Source organism: Hemibagrus wyckioides, linkage group LG06 (genome assembly GCF_019097595.1).
Source record: "Hemibagrus wyckioides isolate EC202008001 linkage group LG06, SWU_Hwy_1.0, whole genome shotgun sequence".
NCBI lineage: Eukaryota > Metazoa > Chordata > Actinopteri > Siluriformes > Bagridae > Hemibagrus > Hemibagrus wyckioides.
The window spans coordinates 25801570-25822640 of NC_080715.1; the positions used below are offsets into that span (position 1 = coordinate 25801570).

The following is a 21071-nucleotide window of genomic DNA, read 5'->3' on the forward strand; positions in this document are numbered from 1 at the left end:
GCTTTGTTGTGAAGCTGATGGAGAGCCTGTGCGTAATGCCAACCTGGAGCTTATAAACTTTGGATTGAGGCCCACTGTAGCATGTTCAGCAATTGAAAGAAATCCATCCCCAGCAGATGTTCAACGCTGAAAAGGAGGTCTGAGCTTCTTTTTGCCAGAAGACGGGAGAAATTTGCTCATTGCTTTCGAATATAAGCTTAACTTAATGCCACTGTCTTGATTTTAGAGTGTTGCCCATAGAATGTTCTGCAGTGAACCCACTACACTGCCTTGTTCTGTTGCATTAGGAGAGCCAGTGCATGGTCTCTAAATAAAGCCAGCTAAACTGTGCTGCCTGTCAAAAGCAGTCTTCAAAATCGCTCTGCAATGTTTATGGCTTTGAGCTGTGTGCAAGACCGTGGGAGAAATCTTCTCGTTGCGTTGGATTCTAAGCTGCCTTCTACTGCACTGGATTGACTTTACAGCGCTGCCTATATACGGATGCAGATAGAACCAACTACACTGCTTTGTTGTGAAGCTGATGGAGAGCCTGTGCGTAATGCCAACCTGGAGCTTATAAACTTTGGATTGAGGCCCACTGTAGCATGTTCAGCAATTGAAAGAAATCCATCCCCAGCAGATGTTCAAACGCTGAAAAGGAGGTCTGAGCTTCTTTTTGCCAGAAGACGGGAGAAATTTGCTCATTGCTTTCGAATATAGGGTTAACTTAATGCCACTGTCTTGATTTTCGAGTGTTGTCCATAGAATGTTCTGCAGTGAACCCACTACACTGCCTTGTTCTGTTGCATTAGGAGAGCCTGTGCATGGTCTCTAAATTAAGCCAGCTAAACTGCACAACGAAAAGATTCGGAGCATGTTCAGAGGTAGCCAGAACCCTTGTAGTCATAGACAAGTGCTTAAGGCAATTGAGTGAAAATCTATTTGGGTCTCCCAGCTCTGGTACGAGTCCTGCCGACTACGTCCATCGTGTTGTTTGTTGAAAGCTGGTTTATGGCGTCTGTTCCCCAAATAACGGTGTTGTTCAAAATCCCGCTACGTGTCCTTAAAGAAAACTCATGCTCCTCTTGAGAGATTGAGCCAATAGGGTGGAGGGGTTGATTTTCAACAAGTGACCCGACTTTAACGACTGTATTTCGACAGTGGCGCAGTTATTAGGCTTTTGTTGGCAGGCTAAGTCCTGGGCCGGGTGGCACGACGCACCTGTTAGAACGTTGACCATGTCAGGATGGCCGAGCGGTCTAAGGCGCTGCGTTCAGGTCGCAGTCTCCCCTGGAGGCGTGGGTTCGAATCCCACTTCTGACATTGACTCCTCCTCTTTGCGCTCTGATCCAGCACTGCCTGTTAAAAGCAGTCTTCAAAATCGCTCTGCAATGTTTATGGCTTTGAGCTGTGTGCAAGACCGTGGGAGAAATCTTCTCGTTGCGTTGGATTCTAAGCTGCCTTCTACTGCACTGGATTGACTTTACAGCGCTGCCTATATACGGATGCAGATAGAACCAACTACACTGCTTTGTTGTGAAGCTGATGGAGAGCCTGTGCGTAATGCCAACCTGGAGCTTATAAACTTTGGATTGAGGCCCACTGTAGCATGTTCAGCAATTGAAAGAAATCCATCCCCAGCAGATGTTCAAACGCTGAAAAGGAGGTCTGAGCTTCTTTTTGCCAGAAGACGGGAGAAATTTGCTCATTGCTTTCGACTATAAGGTTAACTTAATGCCACTGTCTTGATTTTCGAGTGTTGTCCATAAAATGTTCTGCAGTGAACCCACTACACTGCCTTGTTCTGTTGCATTAGGAGAGCCAGTGCATGGTCTCTAAATAAAGCCAGCTAAACTGCGCTGCCTGTCAAAAGCAGTCTTCAAAATCGCTCTGCAATGTTTATGGCTTTGAGCTGTGTGCAAGACCGTGGGAGAAATCTTCTCGTTGCGTTGGATTCTAAGCTGCCTTCTACTGCACTGGATTGACTTTACAGCGCTGCCTATATACGGATGCAGATAGAACCAACTACACTGCTTTGTTGTGAAGCTGATGGAGAGCCTGTGCGTAATGCCAACCTGGAGCTTATAAACTTTGGATTGAGGCCCACTGTAGCATGTTCAGCAATTGAAAGAAATCCATCCCCAGCAGATGTTCAAACGCTGAAAAGGAGGTCTGAGCTTCTTTTTGCCAGAAGACGGGAGAAATTTGCTCATTGCTTTCGACTATAAGGTTAACTTAATGCCACTGTCTTGATTTTCGAGTGTTGTCCATAGAATGTTCTGCAGTGAACCCACTACACTGCCTTGTTCTGTGGCATTAGGAGAGCCAGTGCATGGTCTCTAAATAAAGCCAGCTAAACTGCGCTGCCTGTCAAAAGCAGTCTTCAAAATCGCTCTGCAATGTTTATGGCTTTGAGCTGTGTGCAAGACCGTGGGAGAAATCTTCTCGTTGCGTTGGATTCTAAGCTGCCTTCTACTGCACTGGATTGACTTTACAGCGCTGCCTATATACGGATGCAGATAGAACCAACTACACTGCTTTGTTGTGAAGCTGATGGAGAGCCTGTGCGTAATGCCAACCTGAAGCTTATAAACTTTGGATTGAGGCCCACTGTAGCATGTTCAGCAATTGAAAGAAATCCATCCCCAGCAGATGTTCAAACGCTGAAAAGGAGGTCTGAGCTTCTTTTTGCCAGAAGACGGGAGAAATTTGCTCATTGCTTTCGACTATAAGGTTAACTTAATGCCACTGTCTTGATTTTCGAGTGTTGTCCATAGAATGTTCTGCAGTGAACCCACTACACTGCCTTGTTCTGTGGCATTAGGAGAGCCAGTGCATGGTCTCTAAATAAAGCCAGCTAAACTGCGCTGCCTGTCAAAAGCAGTCTTCAAAATCGCTCTGCAATGTTTATGGCTTTGAGCTGTGTGCAAGACCGTGGGAGAAATCTTCTCGTTGCGTTGGATTCTAAGCTGCCTTCTACTGCACTGGATTGACTTTACAGCGCTGCCTATATACGGATGCAGATAGAACCAACTACACTGCTTTGTTGTGAAGCTGATGGAGAGCCTGTGCGTAATGCCAACCTGGAGCTTATAAACTTTGGATTGAGGCCCACTGTAGCATGTTCAGCAATTGAAAGAAATCCATCCCCAGCAGATGTTCAAACGCTGAAAAGGAGGTCTGAGCTTCTTTTTGCCAGAAGACGGGAGAAATTTGCTCATTGCTTTCGAATATAGGGTTAACTTAATGCCACTGTCTTGATTTTCGAGTGTTGTCCATAGAATGTTCTGCAGTGAACCCACTACACTGCCTTGTTCTGTTGCATTAGGAGAGCCTGTGCATGGTCTCTAAATTAAGCCAGCTAAACTGCACAACGAAAAGATTCGGAGCATGTTCAGAGGTAGCCAGAACCCTTGTAGTCATAGACAAGTGCTTAAGGCAATTGAGTGAAAATCTATTTGGGTCTCCCAGCTCTGGTACGAGTCCTGCCGACTACGTCCATCGTGTTGTTTGTTGAAAGCTGGTTTATGGCGTCTGTTCCCCAAATAACGGTGTTGTTCAAAATCCCGCTACGTGTCCTTAAAGAAAACTCATGCTCCTCTTGAGAGATTGAGCCAATAGGGTGGAGGGGTTGATTTTCAACAAGTGACCCGACTTTAACGACTGTATTTCGACAGTGGCGCAGTTATTAGGCTTTTGTTGGCAGGCTAAGTCCTGGGCCGGGTGGCACGACGCGCCTGTTAGAAAGTTGACCATGTCAGGATGGCCGAGCGGTCTAAGGCGCTGCGTTCAGGTCGCAGTCTCCCCTGGAGGCGTGGGTTCGAATCCCACTTCTGACATTGACTCCTCCTCTTTGCGCTCTGATCCAGCACTGCCTGTTAAAAGCAGTCTTCAAAATCGCTCTGCAATGTTTATGGCTTTGAGCTGTGTGCAAGACCGTGGGAGAAATCTTCTCGTTGCGTTGGATTCTAAGCTGCCTTCTACTGCACTGGATTGACTTTACAGCGCTGCCTATATATGGATGCAGATAGAACCAACTACACTGCTTTGTTGTGAAGCTGATGGAGAGCCTGTGCGTAATGCCAACCTGGAGCTTATAAACTTTGGATTGAGGCCCACTGTAGCATGTTCAGCAATTGAAAGAAATCCATCCCCAGCAGATGTTCAAACGCTGAAAAGGAGGTCTGAGCTTCTTTTTGCCAGAAGACGGGAGAAATTTGCTCATTGCTTTCGACTATAAGGTTAACTTAATGCCACTGTCTTGATTTTCGAGTGTTGTCCATAGAATGTTCTGCAGTGAACCCACTACACTGCCTTGTTCTGTGGCATTAGGAGAGCCAGTGCATGGTCTCTAAATAAAGCCAGCTAAAGTGCGCTGCCTGTCAAAAGCAGTCTTCAAAATCGCTCTGCAATGTTTATGGCTTTGAGCTGTGTGCAAGACCGTGGGAGAAATCTTCTCGTTGCGTTGGATTCTAAGCTGCCTTCTACTGCACTGGATTGACTTTACAGCGCTGCCTATATACGGATGCAGAAAGAACCAACTACACTGCTTTGTTGTGAAGCTGATGGAGAGCCTGTGCGTAATGCCAACCTGGAGCTTATAAACTTTGGATTGAGGCCCACTGTAGCATGTTCAGCAATTGAAAGAAATCCATCCCCAGCAGATGTTCAAACGCTGAAAAGGAGGTCTGAGCTTCTTTTTGCCAGAAGACGGGAGAAATTTGCTCATTGCTTTCGAATATAGGGTTAACTTAATGCCACTGTCTTGATTTTCGAGTGTTGTCCATAGAATGTTCTGCAGTGAACCCACTACACTGCCTTGTTCTGTTGCATTAGGAGAGCCTGTGCATGGTCTCTAAATTAAGCCAGCTAAACTGCACAACGAAAAGATTCGGAGCATGTTCAGAGGTAGCCAGAACCCTTGTAGTCATAGACAAGTGCTTAAGGCAATTGAGTGAAAATCTATTTGGGTCTCCCAGCTCTGGTACGAGTCCTGCCGACTACGTCCAACGTGTTGTTTGTTGAAAGCTGGTTTATGGCGTCTGTTCCCCAAATAACGGTGTTGTTCAAAATCCCGCTAAGTGTCCTTAACGAAAACTCATGCTCCTCTTGAGAGATTGAGCCAATAGGGTGGAGGGGTTGATTTTCAACAAGTGACCCGACTTTAACGACTGTATTTCGACAGTGGCGCAGTTATTAGGCTTTTGTTGGCAGGCTAAGTCCTGGGCCGGGTGGCACGACGCGCCTGTTAGAACGTTGGGCATGTCAGGATGGCCGAGCGGTCTAAAGCCCTGCGTTCAGGTCGCAGTCTCCCCTGGAGGCGTGGGTTCGAATCCCACTTCTGACATTGACTCCTCCTCTTTGCGCTCTGATCCAGCACTGCCTGTTAAAAGCAGTCTTCAAAATCGCTCTGCAATGTTTATGGCTTTGAGCTGTGTGCAAGACCGTGGGAGAAATCTTCTCGTTGCGTTGGATTCTAAGCTGCCTTCTACTGCACTGGATTGACTTTACAGCGCTGCCTATATACGGATGCAGATAGAACCAACTACACTGCTTTGTTGTGAAGCTGATGGAGAGCCTGTGCGTAATGCCAACCTGGAGCTTATAAACTTTGGATTGAGGCCCACTGTAGCATGTTCAGCAATTGAAAGAAATCCATCCCCAGCAGATGTTCAAACGCTGAAAAGGAGGTCTGAGCTTCTTTTTGCCAGAAGACGGGAGAAATTTGCTCATTGCTTTCGAATATAGGGTTAACTTAATGCCACTGTCTTGATTTTCGAGTGTTGTCCATAGAATGTTCTGCAGTGAACCCACTACACTGCCTTGTTCTGTTGCATTAGGAGAGCCTGTGCATGGTCTCTAAATTAAGCCAGCTAAACTGCACAACGAAAAGATTCGGAGCATGTTCAGAGGTAGCCAGAACCCTTGTAGTCATAGACAAGTGCTTAAGGCAATTGAGTGAAAATCTATTTGGGTCTCCCAGCTCTGGTACGAGTCCTGCCGACTACGTCCAACGTGTTGTTTGTTGAAAGCTGGTTTATGGCGTCTGTTCCCCAAATAACGGTGTTGTTCAAAATCCCGCTAAGTGTCCTTAACGAAAACTCATGCTCCTCTTGAGAGATTGAGCCAATAGGGTGGAGGGGTTGATTTTCAACAAGTGACCCGACTTTAACGACTGTATTTCGACAGTGGCGCAGTTATTAGGCTTTTGTTGGCAGGCTAAGTCCTGGGCCGGGTGGCACGACACGCCTGTTAGAACGTTGGGCATGTCAGGATGGCCGAGCGGTCTAAAGCCCTGCGTTCAGGTCGCAGTCTCCCCTGGAGGCGTGGGTTCGAATCCCACTTCTGACATTGACTCCTCCTCTTTGCGCTCTGATCCAGCACTGCCTGTTAAAAGCAGTCTTCAAAATCGCTCTGCAATGTTTATGGCTTTGAGCTGTGTGCAAGACCGTGGGAGAAATCTTCTCGCTGCGTTGGATTCTAAGCTGCCTTCTACTGCACTGGATTGACTTTACAGCGCTGCCTATATACGGATGCAGAAAGAACCAACTACACTGCTTTGTTGTGAAGCTGATGGAGAGCCTGTGCGTAATGCCAACCTGGAGCTTATAAACTTTGGATTGAGGCCCACTGTAGCATGTTCAGCAATTGAAAGAAATCCATCCCCAGCAGATGTTCAAACGCTGAAAAGGAGGTCTGAGCTTCTCTTTGCCAGAAGACGGGAGAAATTTGCTCATTGCTTTCGACTATAAGGTTACCTTAATGCCACTGTCTTGATTTTAGAGTGTTGTCCATAGAATGTTCTGCAGTGAACCCACTACACTGCCTTGTTCTGTGGCATTAGGAGAGCCAGTGCATGGTCTCTAAATAAAGCCAGCTAAACTGCGCTGCCTGTCAAAAGCAGTCTTCAAAATCGCTCTGCAATGTTTATGGCTTTGAGCTGTGTGCAAGACCGTGGGAGAAATCTTCTCGTTGCGTTGGATTCTAAGCTGCCTTCTACTGCACTGGATTGACTTTACAGCGCTGCCTATATACGGATGCAGATAGAACCAACTACACTGCTTTGTTGTGAAGCTGATGGAGAGCCTGTGCGTAATGCCAACCTGGAGCTTATAAACTTTGGATTGAGGCCCACTGTAGCATGTTCAGCAATTGAAAGAAATCCATCCCCAGCAGATGTTCAAACGCTGAAAAGGAGGTCTGAGCTTCTTTTTGCCAGAAGACGGGAGAAATTTGCTCATTGCTTTCGAATATAGGGTTAACTTAATGCCACTGTCTTGATTTTCGAGTGTTGTCCATAGAATGTTCTGCAGTGAACCCACTACACTGCCTTGTTCTGTTGCATTAGGAGAGCCTGTGCATGGTCTCTAAATTAAGCCAGCTAAACTGCACAACGAAAAGATTCGGAGCATGTTCAGAGGTAGCCAGAACCCTTGTAGTCATAAACAAGTGCTTAAGGCAATTGAGTGAAAATCTATTTGGGTCTCCCAGCTCTGGTACGAGTCCTGCCGACTACGTCCATCGTGTTGTTTGTTGAAAGCTGGTTTATGGCGTCTGTTCCCCAAATAACGGTGTTGTTCAAAATCCCGCTACGTGTCCTTAACGGAAACTCATGCTCCTCTTGAGAGATTGAGCCAATAGGGTGGAGGGGTTGATTTTCAACAACTGACCTGACGTTAACGACTGTATTTCGACAGTGGCGCAGTTATTAGGCTTTTGTTGGCAGGCTAAGTCCTGGGCCGGGTGGCACGACGCGCCTGTTAAAACATTGGGCATGTCAGGATGGCCGAGCGGTCTAAGGCGCTGCGTTCAGGTCGCAGTCTCCCCTGGAGGCGTGGGTTCGAATCCCACTTCTGACATTGACTCCTCCTCTTTGCGCTCTGATCCAGCACTGCCTGTTAAAAGCAGTCTTCAAAATCGCTCTGCAATGTTTATGGCTTTGAGCTGTGTGCAAGACCGTGGGAGAAATCTTCTCGTTGCGTTGGATTCTAAGCTGCCTTCTACTGCACTGGATTGACTTTACAGCGCTGCCTATATACGGATGCAGAAAGAACCAACTACACTGCTTTGTTGTGAAGCTGATGGAGAGCCTGTGCGTAATGCCAACCTGGAGCTTATAAACTTTGGATTGAGGCCCACTGTAGCATGTTCAGCAATTGAAAGAAATCCATCCCCAGCAGATGTTCAAACGCTGAAAAGGAGGTCTGAGCTTCTTTTTGCCAGAAGACGGGAGAAATTTGCTCATTGCTTTCGACTATAAGGTTAACTTAATGCCACTGTCTTGATTTTCGAGTGATGTCCATAGAATGTTCTGCAGTGAACCCACTACACTGCCTTGTTCTGTTGCATTAGGAGAGCCAGTGCATGGTCTCTAAATAAAGCCAGCTAAACTGCGCTGCCTGTCAAAAGCAGTCTTCAAAATCGCTCTGCAATGTTTATGGCTTTGAGCTGTGTGCAAGACCGTGGGAGAAATCTTCTCGTTGCGTTGGATTCTAAGCTGCCTTCTACTGCACTGGATTGACTTTACAGCGCTGCCTATATACGGATGCAGATAGAACCAACTACACTGCTTTGTTGTGAAGCTGATGGAGAGCCTGTGCGTAATGCCAACCTGGAGCTTATAAACTTTGGATTGAGACCCACTGTAGCATGTTCAGCAATTGAAAGAAATCCATCCCCAGCAGATGTTCAAACGCTGAAAAGGAGGTCTGAGCTTCTTTTTGCCAGAAGACGGGAGAAATTTGCTCATTGCTTTCGACTATAAGGTTAACTTAATGCCACTGTCTTGATTTTCGAGTGTTGTCCATAGAATGTTCTGCAGTGAACCCACTACACTGCCTTGTTCTGTGGCATTAGGAGAGCCAGTGCATGGTCTCTAAATAAAGCCAGCTAAACTGCGCTGCCTGTCAAAAGCAGTCTTCAAAATCGCTCTGCAATGTTTATGGCTTTGAGCTGTGTGCAAGACCGTGGGAGAAATCTTCTCGTTGCGTTGGATTCTAAGCTGCCTTCTACTGCACTGGATTGACTTTACAGCGCTGCCTATATACGGATGCAGATAGAACCAACTACACTGCTTTGTTGTGAAGCTGATGGAGAGCCTGTGCGTAATGCCAACCTGGAGCTTATAAACTTTGGATTGAGGCCCACTGTAGCATGTTCAGCAATTGAAAGAAATCCATCCCCAGCAGATGTTCAAACGCTGAAAAGGAGGTCTGAGCTTCTTTTTGCCAGAAGACGGGAGAAATTTGCTCATTGCTTTCGACTATAAGGTTAACTTAATGCCACTGTCTTGATTTTCGAGTGTTGTCCATAGAACGTTCTGCAGTGAACCCACTACACTGCCTTGTTCTGTGGCATTAGGAGAGCCAGTGCATGGTCTCTAAATAAAGCCAGCTAAACTGCGCTGCCTGTCAAAAGCAGTCTTCAAAATCGCTCTGCAATGTTTATGGCTTTGAGCTGTGTGCAAGACCGTGGGAGAAATCTTCTCGTTGCGTTGGATTCTAAGCTGCCTTCTACTGCACTGGATTGACTTTACAGCGCTGCCTATATACGGATGCAGATAGAACCAACTACACTGCTTTGTTGTGAAGCTGATGGAGAGCCTGTGCGTAATGCCAACCTGGAGCTTATAAACTTTGGATTGAGGCCCACTGTAGCATGTTCAGCAATTGAAAGAAATCCATCCCCAGCAGATGTTCAAACGCTGAAAAGGAGGTCTGAGCTTCTTTTTGCCAGAAGACGGGAGAAATTTGCTCATTGCTTTCGACTATAAGGTTAACTTAATGCCACTGTCTTGATTTTCGAGTGTTGTCCATAGAACGTTCTGCAGTGAACCCACTACACTGCCTTGTTCTGTGGCATTAGGAGAGCCAGTGCATGGTCTCTAAATAAAGCCAGCTAAACTGCGCTGCCTGTCAAAAGCAGTCTTCAAAATCGCTCTGCAATGTTTATGGCTTTGAGCTGTGTGCAAGACCGTGGGAGAAATCTTCTCGTTGCGTTGGATTCTAAGCTGCCTTCTACTGCACTGGATTGACTTTACAGCGCTGCCTATATACGGATGCAGATAGAACCAACTACACTGCTTTGTTGTGAAGCTGATGGAGAGCCTGTGCGTAATGCCAACCTGGAGCTTATAAACTTTGGATTGAGGCCCACTGTAGCATGTTCAGCAATTGAAAGAAATCCATCCCCAGCAGATGTTCAAACGCTGAAAAGGAGGTCTGAGCTTCTTTTTGCCAGAAGACGGGAGAAATTTGCTCATTGCTTTCGACTATAAGGTTAACTTAATGCCACTGTCTTGATTTTCGAGTGTTGTCCATAGAATGTTCTGCAGTGAACCCACTACACTGCCTTGTTCTGTGGCATTAGGAGAGCCAGTGCATGGTCTCTAAATAAAGCCAGCTAAACTGCGCTGCCTGTCAAAAGCAGTCTTCAAAATCGCTCTGCAATGTTTATGGCTTTGAGCTGTGTGCAAGACCGTGGGAGAAATCTTCTCGTTGCGTTGGATTCTAAGCTGCCTTCTACTGCACTGGATTGACTTTACAGCGCTGCCTATATACGGATGCAGATAGAACCAACTACACTGCTTTGTTGTGAAGCTGATGGAGAGCCTGTGCGTAATGCCAACCTGGAGCTTATAAACTTTGGATTGAGGCCCACTGTAGCATGTTCAGCAATTGAAAGAAATCCATCCCCAGCAGATGTTCAAACGCTGAAAAGGAGGTCTGAGCTTCTTTTTGCCAGAAGACGGGAGAAATTTGCTCATTGCTTTCGAATATAAGCTTAACTTAATGCCACTGTCTTGATTTTAGAGTGTTGTCCATAGAATGTTCTGCAGTGAACCCACTACACTGCCTTGTTCTGTTGCATTAGGAGAGCCTGTGCATGGTCTCTAAATAAAGCCAGCTAAACTGCGCTGCCTGTCAAAAGCAGTCTTCAAAATCGCTCTGCAATGTTTACGGCTTTGAGCTGTGTGCAAGACCGTGGGAGAAATCTTCTCGTTGCGTTGGATTCTAAGCTGCCTTCTACTGCACTGGATTGACTTTACAGCGCTGCCTATATACGGATGCAGATAGAACCAACTACACTGCTTTGTTGTGAAGCTGATGGAGAGCCTGTGCGTAATGCCAACCTGGAGCTTATAAACTTTGGATTGAGGCCCACTGTAGCATGTTCAGCAATTGAAAGAAATCCATCCCCAGCAGATGTTCAAACGCTGAAAAGGAGGTCTGAGCTTCTTTTTGCCAGAAGACGGGAGAAATTTGCTCATTGCTTTCGAATATAGGGTTAACTTAATGCCACTGTCTTGATTTTCGAGTGTTGTCCATAGAATGTTCTGCAGTGAACCCACTACACTGCCTTGTTCTGTTGCATTAGGAGAGCCTGTGCATGGTCTCTATATTAAGCCAGCTAAACTGCACAACGAAAAGATTCGGAGCATGTTCAGAGGTAGCCAGAACCCTTGTAGTCATAGACAAGTGCTTAAGGCAATTGAGTGAAAATCTATTTGGGTCTCCCAGCTCTGGTACGAGTCCTGCCGACTACGTCCATCATGTTGTTTGTTGAAAGCTGGTTTATGGCGTCTGTTCCCCAAATAACGGTGTTGTTCAAAATCCCGCTACGTGTCCTTAACGAAAACTCATGCTCCTCTTGAGAGATTGAGCCAATAGGGTGGAGGGGTTGATTTTCAACAACTGACCCGACTTTAACGACTGTATTTCGACAGTGGCGCAGTTATTAGGCTTTTGTTGGTAGGCTAAGTCCTGGGCCGGGTGGCACGACGCGCCTGTTAGAACGTTGGGCATGTCAGGATGGCCGAGCGGTCTAAGGCGCTGCGTTCAGGTCGCAGTCTCCCCTGGAGGCGTGGGTTCGAATCCCACTTCTGACATTGACTCCTCCTCTTTGCGCTGCCTATATACGGTATATGCCTATATTCAAACGCTGAAAAGGAGGTCTGAGCTGCTTTTTGCCAGAAGACGGGAGAAATTTGCTCATTGCTTTCGACTATAAGGTTAACTTAATGCCACTGTCTTGATTTTAGAGTGTTGTCCATAGAATGTTCTGCAGTGAACCCACTACACTGCCTTGTTCTGTGGCATTAGGAGAGCCAGTGCATGGTCTCTAAATAAAGCCAGCTAAACTGCGCTTCTGACATTGACTCCTCCTCTTTGTGCTCTGATCCTGTCAAAAGCAGTCTTCAAAATCGCTCTGCAATCTTTATGGCTTTGAGCTGTGTGCAAGACTGTGGGAGAAATCTTCTCGTTGCGTTGGATTCTAAGCTGCCTTCTACTGCACTGGATTGACTTTACAGCGCTTCCTATTATAGACGGATACACATACAACCCCTGGCAAGAAGTATGGATTCACCCCTCTTGGAAGATGTTCATTCAATTGTTTAATTGTTTAGAAACAAAACAATCACAGACATGCCACAAAACTATTTTCATTTACCATTCCAACCTTCTGGCTTCATGAAACACTTACAAAAATAAAAAACATAGAAAACTGTAGTCAATTGCAACTGTTTTTACAGATGAAACAGAGGAAAACAATATGGAATCACTCAATTCTGAGAAAAATATTATGGAATCACCATGTACTTTGCAGTTCTAAAACAAACACCTGTATCCAATAACATCTGCTAATTAATCTGCAGTTAAAAACGTGTGTTTGTACAACTTAGTGAGCTGTTGAACAAAGCTGATTGACATAAATCATGGCTCTAACACGAGAGACGTCAGTTGAAACAAAGGAGAGGATTATAAAACTTCTTGAAGAAGGTAAATCTTCATGGAATGTTGCAAACAATGTTGGTTGTTCCCAGTCAGCTATGTCTAAAATCTGGACCAAATACAAATCAAATGGGAAGGTTGTAAAAGGGAAGCGTACTGGTAAACCAAGGAATACATCAAAGCATCAAGATAGAAAACTTAAAGCAATATGCCTTGAAAACAGAAAATGCACAACAAAACAAATGATGAACAAATGGGCAGAAAGTGGAGTCAATGTCTGTGACTGAACTGTAAGAATTCACATAAAAGAAATGGGATTTACATACAGAAAAGCCAAACGAAAATCATTAACATCTAAACAGAAAAAAACAAGGTTTCAGTGGGCTAAAAAAACAATCATGGACTGATGATGACTGGATGAGAGTGATATTCAGTGATGAATCACGAATCTGCATTGGGCAGAGTGATGATGCTGGAACTTTTGTTTGGTGCCGTTCCAATGAAATTTATATAGACAACTGCCTGAAGAAAACATGCAAATTTCCACAACCATTAATGATATAGAGTTGTGTCAGGTAAAGGTATGGGAGAGATGACAGTCATTACATCCTCAATAAATGCATAAGTTTATATTGAGATTTTGGACACTTTTCTTATTCCATCAATTGAAAGTATGTTTGGTGATGATGACATAATTTTTCAGGATGATAATGCATCGTGCCATAGGGCAAAAGCTGTGAAAACTTTCCTTCAAGAAAGACATATAATGTCAATGGCATGGCCTGTAATTAGTCCGGACCTCAATCCAATTGAAAATATATGGTAGAAATTAAAGAAAATGGTCCACGACAAGGCTCCAACCTGCAAAGCTGATCTGGCAACTGCAATAAGAGAAAGTTGGAGCCGGATTGATGAAGAATAATGTTTGTCGATAGTGAAATCCATGCCTCAGAGAATTCAAGCTGTTATAAAAGCCAGAGGTGGTGCAACAAAGTACTAGTGGTATTTTTGTTTGGTGATGTTCTGCAGTGAACCGACTACACTGCCTTGTTCTGTTGCTTTAAGACACCCTGTGCATTGTCCCTAGTCGATAAACTCCACAACGGTGATCTTTGGAGCACTTCTAGTTGTGGCCATACAGTTAAAGCGATGGACTAGAAATCCATTGTGGCCTGTTTTTTTTTGTAAGACAAGAATATTATCTGTCATTGTAATAATGTCAAGAGGACAGCACTGATCAAAAAGCATGGGGTCTTCTTTCAAACAGAAGCCCAATTTCAAGTCATTTGAGTTGGTCAAGCACTGAAGAAGAACTTGTGAGGTTGACAAAACATATTTTGCTGGTGCCATTGAGAAGAGCTTCCAATTCACATTTAGGCCATCCATAGACAGCTGAATTGGGTTTTGGATACCAATATCAGGACACATGGTCTCAATCTTCTCATATATTTGTTCTGCAGTGTGATGACCCATGAAAAAAGACATCAGCACCTTGAGGTTACTTGATTATAACTCCATGTCAATGAATGTCAACTTGACATGAATGTCAAGCTGGCATTTCTTCATTTCCTGATTTTGCATTGGTCTTCATCAACAAAGAGATATATAGACATGGTGAGGAAGAGCACTTTATTCTCCTCACAGTAAACGTCTTTGCTATGTTACTGTCAAGAAACATGGTTTGGAAAATGTCCCCTGCATTCTCACATGATTGGGAGAATCATGTGAGAATGTAGGAATAGTGGCTGGTTACAATTTTGCTGCCCAGCATATTTCTACTTTAAGTGCTGGATTAGACCTAACAAATGTTTTTATGGTGCCTTTGAAGTTGCTGGTTGACTGGTGTGGATTAGATAAACCTGTGGATGGTAGAGGGACGGTAGAGGGTTTAGAAGTCTTCTCATCAGATCTTGATGCTTCTTCTCTAAATACCACCACAAAAACTGCATATAAAATGGTATTAAATAAACATAGAATGTATATTAGTTTAGTAAATATACCATATAAAATATTTAATTATAAAATTATGAATGCATTACATAGAATACATAAAATATTCATATTCTCCACATTTGTTATTTTAGCATGAAAGCATTGTTGAGAAGCATGAAAAACAAAATGGTTATTAAAATTGGGATTACATCATATACAGAAAGTGAGCAATGAATATTCCCCATCACTGAATCGGAAGTCTAGCTTGTGAGAACTAGCACTCTGGAGAGAAGGTGAGCAGTTTCAAATGTAATGCTGCAACACTTTTCATTCATTTTCTTATTTCACTTTAATCGTCATTTCACTATATATCATCTTTAACAGTCTCATTGGATTTCATGTAATTGTGCAGGGGATTTTTTGCCCTCTTATCTTAAATTTGTCAGACATTTTCCTCTTCTCTCTTTTCTCTAGTCTATTTTCTTTTCTCTACAGTAAAGTGCAGACTCTCCCATGGTAAAGATCTACAGTGCATGTCCTTTCTGCAGACGTTACAGGAGGCTACTTGAGGATTTGGTCCTCTTTTTAACCATAATTTGTATTTTTCATTGTCAAGCTAATGCCCATTGAAGCAGCCATCTCCTTGTCATCACCATCTGATATGTCAGCGAACACACATTAAAAAGTACCGGCACATCACACAATAGCCACGCACACGATTTTGGGAGGAGTTGTTTTTGTTTTATGCAAAGGCAAAAGCAATTACACTTATTTGGTCTAAAAAGTGAACTATTCACTAAGATAGTGAATTGTTAGCATACAGAATTATGCTGAGTATGTGACTGGGTACATTAGCACTTGTGTTGATAACATCATTCCCACCATACAAGTCAGGAAGTTCCCCAATCAGAAGCCCTCGATAAACAGTTAGGAATGCCACATGCTGCATGCTCGATCATTTGCATTTACTTCTGGCACTGAGACAGAGTACGAAGCTGCTAAGTATGGACTGAGAAAAGCCATTACAGCGGCCAAGAGACAGTACGGAAAGAGGGCAGATGCCGGGCGGATGTGGCAAGGCCTGCAGCACAGCACAGACTACAGTCCTTGCCATGACCTCAACACCTTCTACACCCACTTCAAGACCTCCAGCAACAACACAGAGTGGAGGCACACACACACACACACACTGGGACCACCCAACCCCCCCTTCTCCCCTCCTACTGTATCATCAGCTGCGGTACACAGAGCACTGAAGAAGATCAACCCCCAAGAAGCAGCGGGGCCAGAAAACATCCCTGGGCAGGCCCTCAGAGCTTGTGCTACGGAGCTGGCTGATGTACTCACCTCTATCTTCAACCTCTTCCTCAGTCAGAGCACAGTACCCACCTGCTTCAAGACCACAACCATCATCCCCCTTCCCAAGAAGAGCCCCCCCAACCTGCCTGAACAATTACAGACCAGTAGCACTCACTCCAATCATCATGAAGTGTTTTGAGAGAGTGGTGCTGGCCAACATTCTGAGCAGCATACTGGACACATTAGACCCCCTGCAGTACGCATAACAGGTCCATCTCAGATGCCATTGCTGCTGCCCTCCATATTTCCCTTTCTCATCTGGAAGATAAGGACACCTACATCAGGATGTTCTTTATCGACTACAGTTCTGCCTTTAACACGGTCATTCTCCATAAGCTCACCCACAAACCATTTGTACTAGGACTACACCCCACACTCTGCGACTGGCTTCTGAACTTCCTGACTGGCAGACCGCAGTCTGACAGGATTGGAAACAGAGCCTCAGCCACCATCACAACAAACACTGGCATGTCCCATCCTCTACACACCGTTCACACATGACTGCGTCACATCCCACAAGGACAACATCATCCTGAAGTTTGCTGATGACACTGCAGTGATAAGACGGAACACTGGTGGGGACGAAGCAGCCTACAGGAGGGAGGTGGCCAGTCTTGTGACATGGTCTTAGGACAACAACCTCACCCTCAACACAGACAAGACAAAGGAGATGATAGTGGACATGAGGAAGGAGAGGAGAACTCATCAGCCACTGTTCATCTGAGAGCTTAAAGTGTTTGATATTTATTTTAATTTTATATAGTTTTTTGCACTCGTCTGGCATTCACTGTGGACAGCAAAGAAAGAATTTTATTGTACTTATTAATATTAATACTTATTGTATTTTACTGTGCACATGACAATAAACGCTTTGAATCTTGAATCTTATAAAAGCATGATTCACAATTCACACTTCAAACCCTGAAAACGATATACTAAAATTGAAGCTTTTTCAAGGATTTCCAGCACCCAGATGAACTCTGGATTTTGAATGTGAATAGTGATCCCAATTCTAAGCCAAAAAAGTAACTTCTATGTATAAGAATATATAAGAATCATGATGCTCATACTGTGGCCATGCAACACTGTAATTAAATGTAATGACAACCCTACATTTCAAAATTATAGTTTAGGACTACTGTTACAGCTGAAAATTTTATTAAGTCAGTAAGATACATATAACATAAGTGACAAACCAAAGAATAAACCATGCACTCACTCTCAACCTGACACAAGTTTTCTTGACACAGCTTTTCAAAAAAGTCCAGAGGTTTGTTTGAAGGCGCACTTTCTTTCTGAGATGCTTTCAACTTGGAAAAATACAGTGTGTTGCTATAGGTAGCTTACAGCTGTATATAGAGTAAATAATGCACAAATCTGCACATAAGTCCTCTTTTCCAGATTCTACACATTATTATTATTTATTAAGTCATACTATATAAATGTTTCTGTTCTCATTCCAGATATGTGTATGTATGTATGTATGCATTTATGTATGTATGTACCAAAAGCACCTTAAAAAACACAACAAATTCCTTGTGTGTCTGCGCACACTTGGCAAATAAAGCTGATTCTGATTCTGATTAACCATGCCAGTCTTGTGTGATACGGTCAGACATAAAGTGGGGGGAGCCTGGTTTATTCTGGGTCTAAGGTCAATCTTATCAGTCTGATAGCTATGGCATGCATAGACATTCTAGACAACTTTGAAAGCATGCTTTCAAATTTCAAACTGGCAACAGTTTAAGGAAAGCTCAGATTTGGGTGTGATGGTCAGTGGTCCACATACATTTGGCCATATAGTGTAGTTAGGTTCACCAGAGATGCCTTTCCACATTAACTCCAGGTTTCTCAAACTAGTAGTCGCGAACACATTTCCGAACCAAATAACCCAACATGGAGTCACTACTCCTAGTTAACGAACCCCTGAGTATAAACTGAGTATAAATAGTGGGGGCAGTGGTGGGAGTGGTGGCTCAAGTGGTTAAGGTTCTGGGTTGTTGATTGGAAGATTGGGGTTCAAGCTCCACTGTTGGGCAATTGAGCAGGGCCCTTACTTCGTCAGCTGGGATATGCAAAGAATAGTATTCCATGGTGCTGTAATGTATGTGTGGCAATAATAAAGGCTTCTTGCCCTCAGTTCTTCCTCTTAAATTTGCTAGATTTACACAGAATTATAAATTAGAGAAACATCAATAGCTAATGTTACTTCAGCTAGCTAGCTAACATTACTTTAATTTATATACTGTTACCTATGGAATTAAACAACTGAAATTTAAAAGTGTTTTTTAAAAAAAAATAAAAAAATACAGAATAACAAACAGGTTGGTTATTTATTTATATATATATATATATATATATATATATATATATATATATATATATATATATATATATAATAAAATAGGAAGCGAACGCGCTGCATGTCACGTCATTGGGAATCAACTTCCGGTATCTGCGGTGACGTCATCAGCAGCCTCTATTCTGCCCTTATTTGCCGTTTAGTGAGTCCCGCTTTGACTGACAGCACGCGCTGCACGCTGAACAGCTGCTAAAACTCCTTATATGGTCAGAGCGGAGGTTGGATCTCACAGTATTATTGTCCGTGCAGCAACACACGGTGCGCGTGTGGCCGTTATTCTCGCGCAGTATTATTAAAGTGAGGTGTTATATTCTTGGTTTACAAGAATTGTTGAATGAAAAGCCTAAACCTAACTACACTAAGAAAAATGTTGAAATAGTAGAAAAGGCTGTGTGTATGTTTGTTTGTTTGTTTGTTTGTTTGTTAAACGTGTGCTCCTTGTGTTCCAGTCGGACTGAAATAAGCGGAGCTCTTTCGATTTCCGTGTTGAGGAAACAGCAACAGGAGCGCAGCCGTGAAAACATGCAGGTTTGTCCGTTTCGTGTTATTTTTGTTTGGTTTATTTTATACGATCTGAATGTGAGTGATAAATAAAACACTTTAGCTTTGTCTCTGCCTTTATTAGTCTCGTTTGTTGGACCGAACAGATGTTTTAATGAAAATAAGTAAATACACACACCCGTTAAAGCCATGTTATAAGTCTCTCTCTCTCTATCTATCTATCTATCTATCTATCTATCTATCTATCTATCTATCTATCTATCTATCTACTTATCTATCTATCTCCTTATCTCCTTTTCTTTCTCTCTCTCTCTCTCTCTGTAAACGGATATGATAAGCTCTCCAACACTAAACAGACTATAGGAGCCATATTTTCACAGTCTCTCTAGTGATGAAACCTAAATCCTCTCCATCTCCACTCTAGGACCCAAATGAAGACACAGAGTGGAATGACATTCTCAGGAAGAAGGGCATCCTTCCTCCTAAAGAGACCCCAAAGGAGGATGAGGAAGAGGAGCAGATCATTCAGCAACAGTCAGTTGGTGAGACTTTACAACAAAAAGTCAGAACATGAAGCATAATTCAATGATATGATTCAGTTTTTAGAATTCAGTTCAACCCAGTGCAGATTTTTTTTAAACTATTCCTGTTATTTTCTGCAGTAAAAACCTATGAGAACATGACACTGCAGGAGCTGGAGGAGAACGAGGATGAGTTCAGCGAGGAGGACGAAATTGCCATTGAGATGTACAGGTGAAACATCGATATAGCCCTGCTTTATCATGGGTCCTTAAAGGTGCATTACTGAAACTAGTGCACATCTACGTTCTTTGCTTTAAAGATTGCAGAGTTTTAAAATCTGTTTATGTCCAAAAAATATATCTCAGTTTTTCTGTGTGGTCTCAGACTTTTGGACCTCATTGCGTGAATAATGTACCATATTTCTCTTCTGTACTATCGGTCACTTCTCAGGCAGCAGAGGCTTGCTGAGTGGAAAGCAAAGCAGCTGCGGAACGTATTCGGCGAAGTGAAAGAGATTTCAGGTCAAGACTACATTCAGGAAGTGAACAAGGCCGGAGACGGAATCTGGGTGGTGTTGCATCTCTATAAACAAGGGTGTGTGAGCGTGTGTGTTTCAAGACAAGGAACTGTTTGTTATAGTTAAAATATCATTTATATGGAAGATAAATTAACAATAATAATTTTACTTTTCCCAGCATCCCCTTGTGCACGCTGATCAATCAGCACCTGTCCTCGTTGGCACGGAAGTTTCCAGACACTAAGTTCCTGAAGTCAATCTCCACAACGTGCATTGCTAATTATCCGGACAGAAATCTGCCTACCATCTTTGTTTATCACGAAGGAGAGATGAAGGCGCAGTTCATCGGGCCACTTGTGTTCGGAGGAATGAACCTTAAGTGCGATGGTATGTTTGTGTTTATATCAATATGTGTGTGTGTGTGTCCGTGTCCATGTGGTTTGATTTTCTCTCCCGTAATGTTTTGTGCCTCAGAGCTGGAATGGCGTTTGGCTGAATCTGGTGCAGTGAAAACAGACTTGGAGGAAAATCCAAAGAAACAGATCCAGGACCAGTTAATTTCATCTATCCGCTGCTCAGCACCGACCCGCAAAGACAGCGATGAATCTGATGATGACTGATTTGGTGTAGGGTTTTTAAAAAAAAAATTTCAGTTCTCAAGACTTTTCTGTTTTCAGGTTTGGATGGTTAAAGCATCTGCAAGTCTGCATTCCAATACTGTTTTTAACGAACATGTGCTGACTTCCCATTCGTAACTCTAACGTGCATGTCGTGTGTGTGTTGTTTGTGTGTGTGGGGCACACTTTTAGCCCACACAGAGGTGTGCGTGTATATGTATCAGAGCTGAAAGACCTTGTGTAAACTTCTCTTGTCTAAATCCTCTTCTAAAGTTCCCTCAAACTGGCACAGTGATGGAACTGTGGCCTGGATTCATCCGAGGGTGCGTGTAATCTGCACATTAAAAACAAGACTGGAACTCATGGCTGATTATTTTTGAACCTCTTCATCATAATAAAGGGATCTGCTCCCTTCAAACTGCAGTGATGCCAAACAACACATTTGGATTTTTAAACAGTCATTTTATAAGCAATAAACATTATTTATGTCAATTTTTTTGTGTTCCTGTTGGCCATCATCATAAAAACGAAATCTAAATTATATATTATGC

The 21071-nt window shown here is 43.5% G+C and overlaps 1 protein-coding gene and 6 non-coding genes across 7 annotated transcripts; all 7 read left to right on the plus strand.

Moving 5' to 3' along the window:
* Window positions 1–1219: 1219 nt before the first annotated feature.
* Window positions 1220–1302, plus strand: trnal-cag (transfer RNA leucine (anticodon CAG)). The gene has a single exon. It is a non-coding gene; the product is annotated as a tRNA-Leu (tRNA).
* A 2433-nt stretch (window positions 1303–3735) lies between these two features.
* Window positions 3736–3818, plus strand: trnal-cag (transfer RNA leucine (anticodon CAG)). Its single transcript has one exon. It is a non-coding gene; the product is annotated as a tRNA-Leu (tRNA).
* Window positions 3819–5243: 1425 nt separating this feature from the next.
* On the plus strand, window positions 5244–5326 carry trnal-cag (transfer RNA leucine (anticodon CAG)). The gene has a single exon. It is a non-coding gene; the product is annotated as a tRNA-Leu (tRNA).
* A 921-nt stretch (window positions 5327–6247) lies between these two features.
* Window positions 6248–6330, plus strand: trnal-cag (transfer RNA leucine (anticodon CAG)). Its single transcript has one exon. It is a non-coding gene; the product is annotated as a tRNA-Leu (tRNA).
* Window positions 6331–7755: 1425 nt separating this feature from the next.
* Window positions 7756–7838, plus strand: trnal-cag (transfer RNA leucine (anticodon CAG)). Its single transcript has one exon. It is a non-coding gene; the product is annotated as a tRNA-Leu (tRNA).
* Window positions 7839–11783: 3945 nt separating this feature from the next.
* On the plus strand, window positions 11784–11866 carry trnal-cag (transfer RNA leucine (anticodon CAG)). The gene has a single exon. It is a non-coding gene; the product is annotated as a tRNA-Leu (tRNA).
* Window positions 11867–18598: 6732 nt separating this feature from the next.
* Window positions 18599–21063, plus strand: pdcl3 (phosducin-like 3). The gene is made up of 7 exons (XM_058393715.1): window positions 18599–18660; window positions 18813–18891; window positions 19289–19406; window positions 19527–19617; window positions 19837–19980; window positions 20082–20290; window positions 20378–21063. The coding sequence occupies exons 2-7, from the start codon at window positions 18886–18888 to the stop codon at window positions 20521–20523; spliced, it is 714 nt and encodes a 237-aa protein (XP_058249698.1). The 5' UTR covers window positions 18599–18660; window positions 18813–18885; the 3' UTR covers window positions 20524–21063.
* The last annotated feature ends 8 nt before the right edge of the window (window positions 21064–21071 follow it).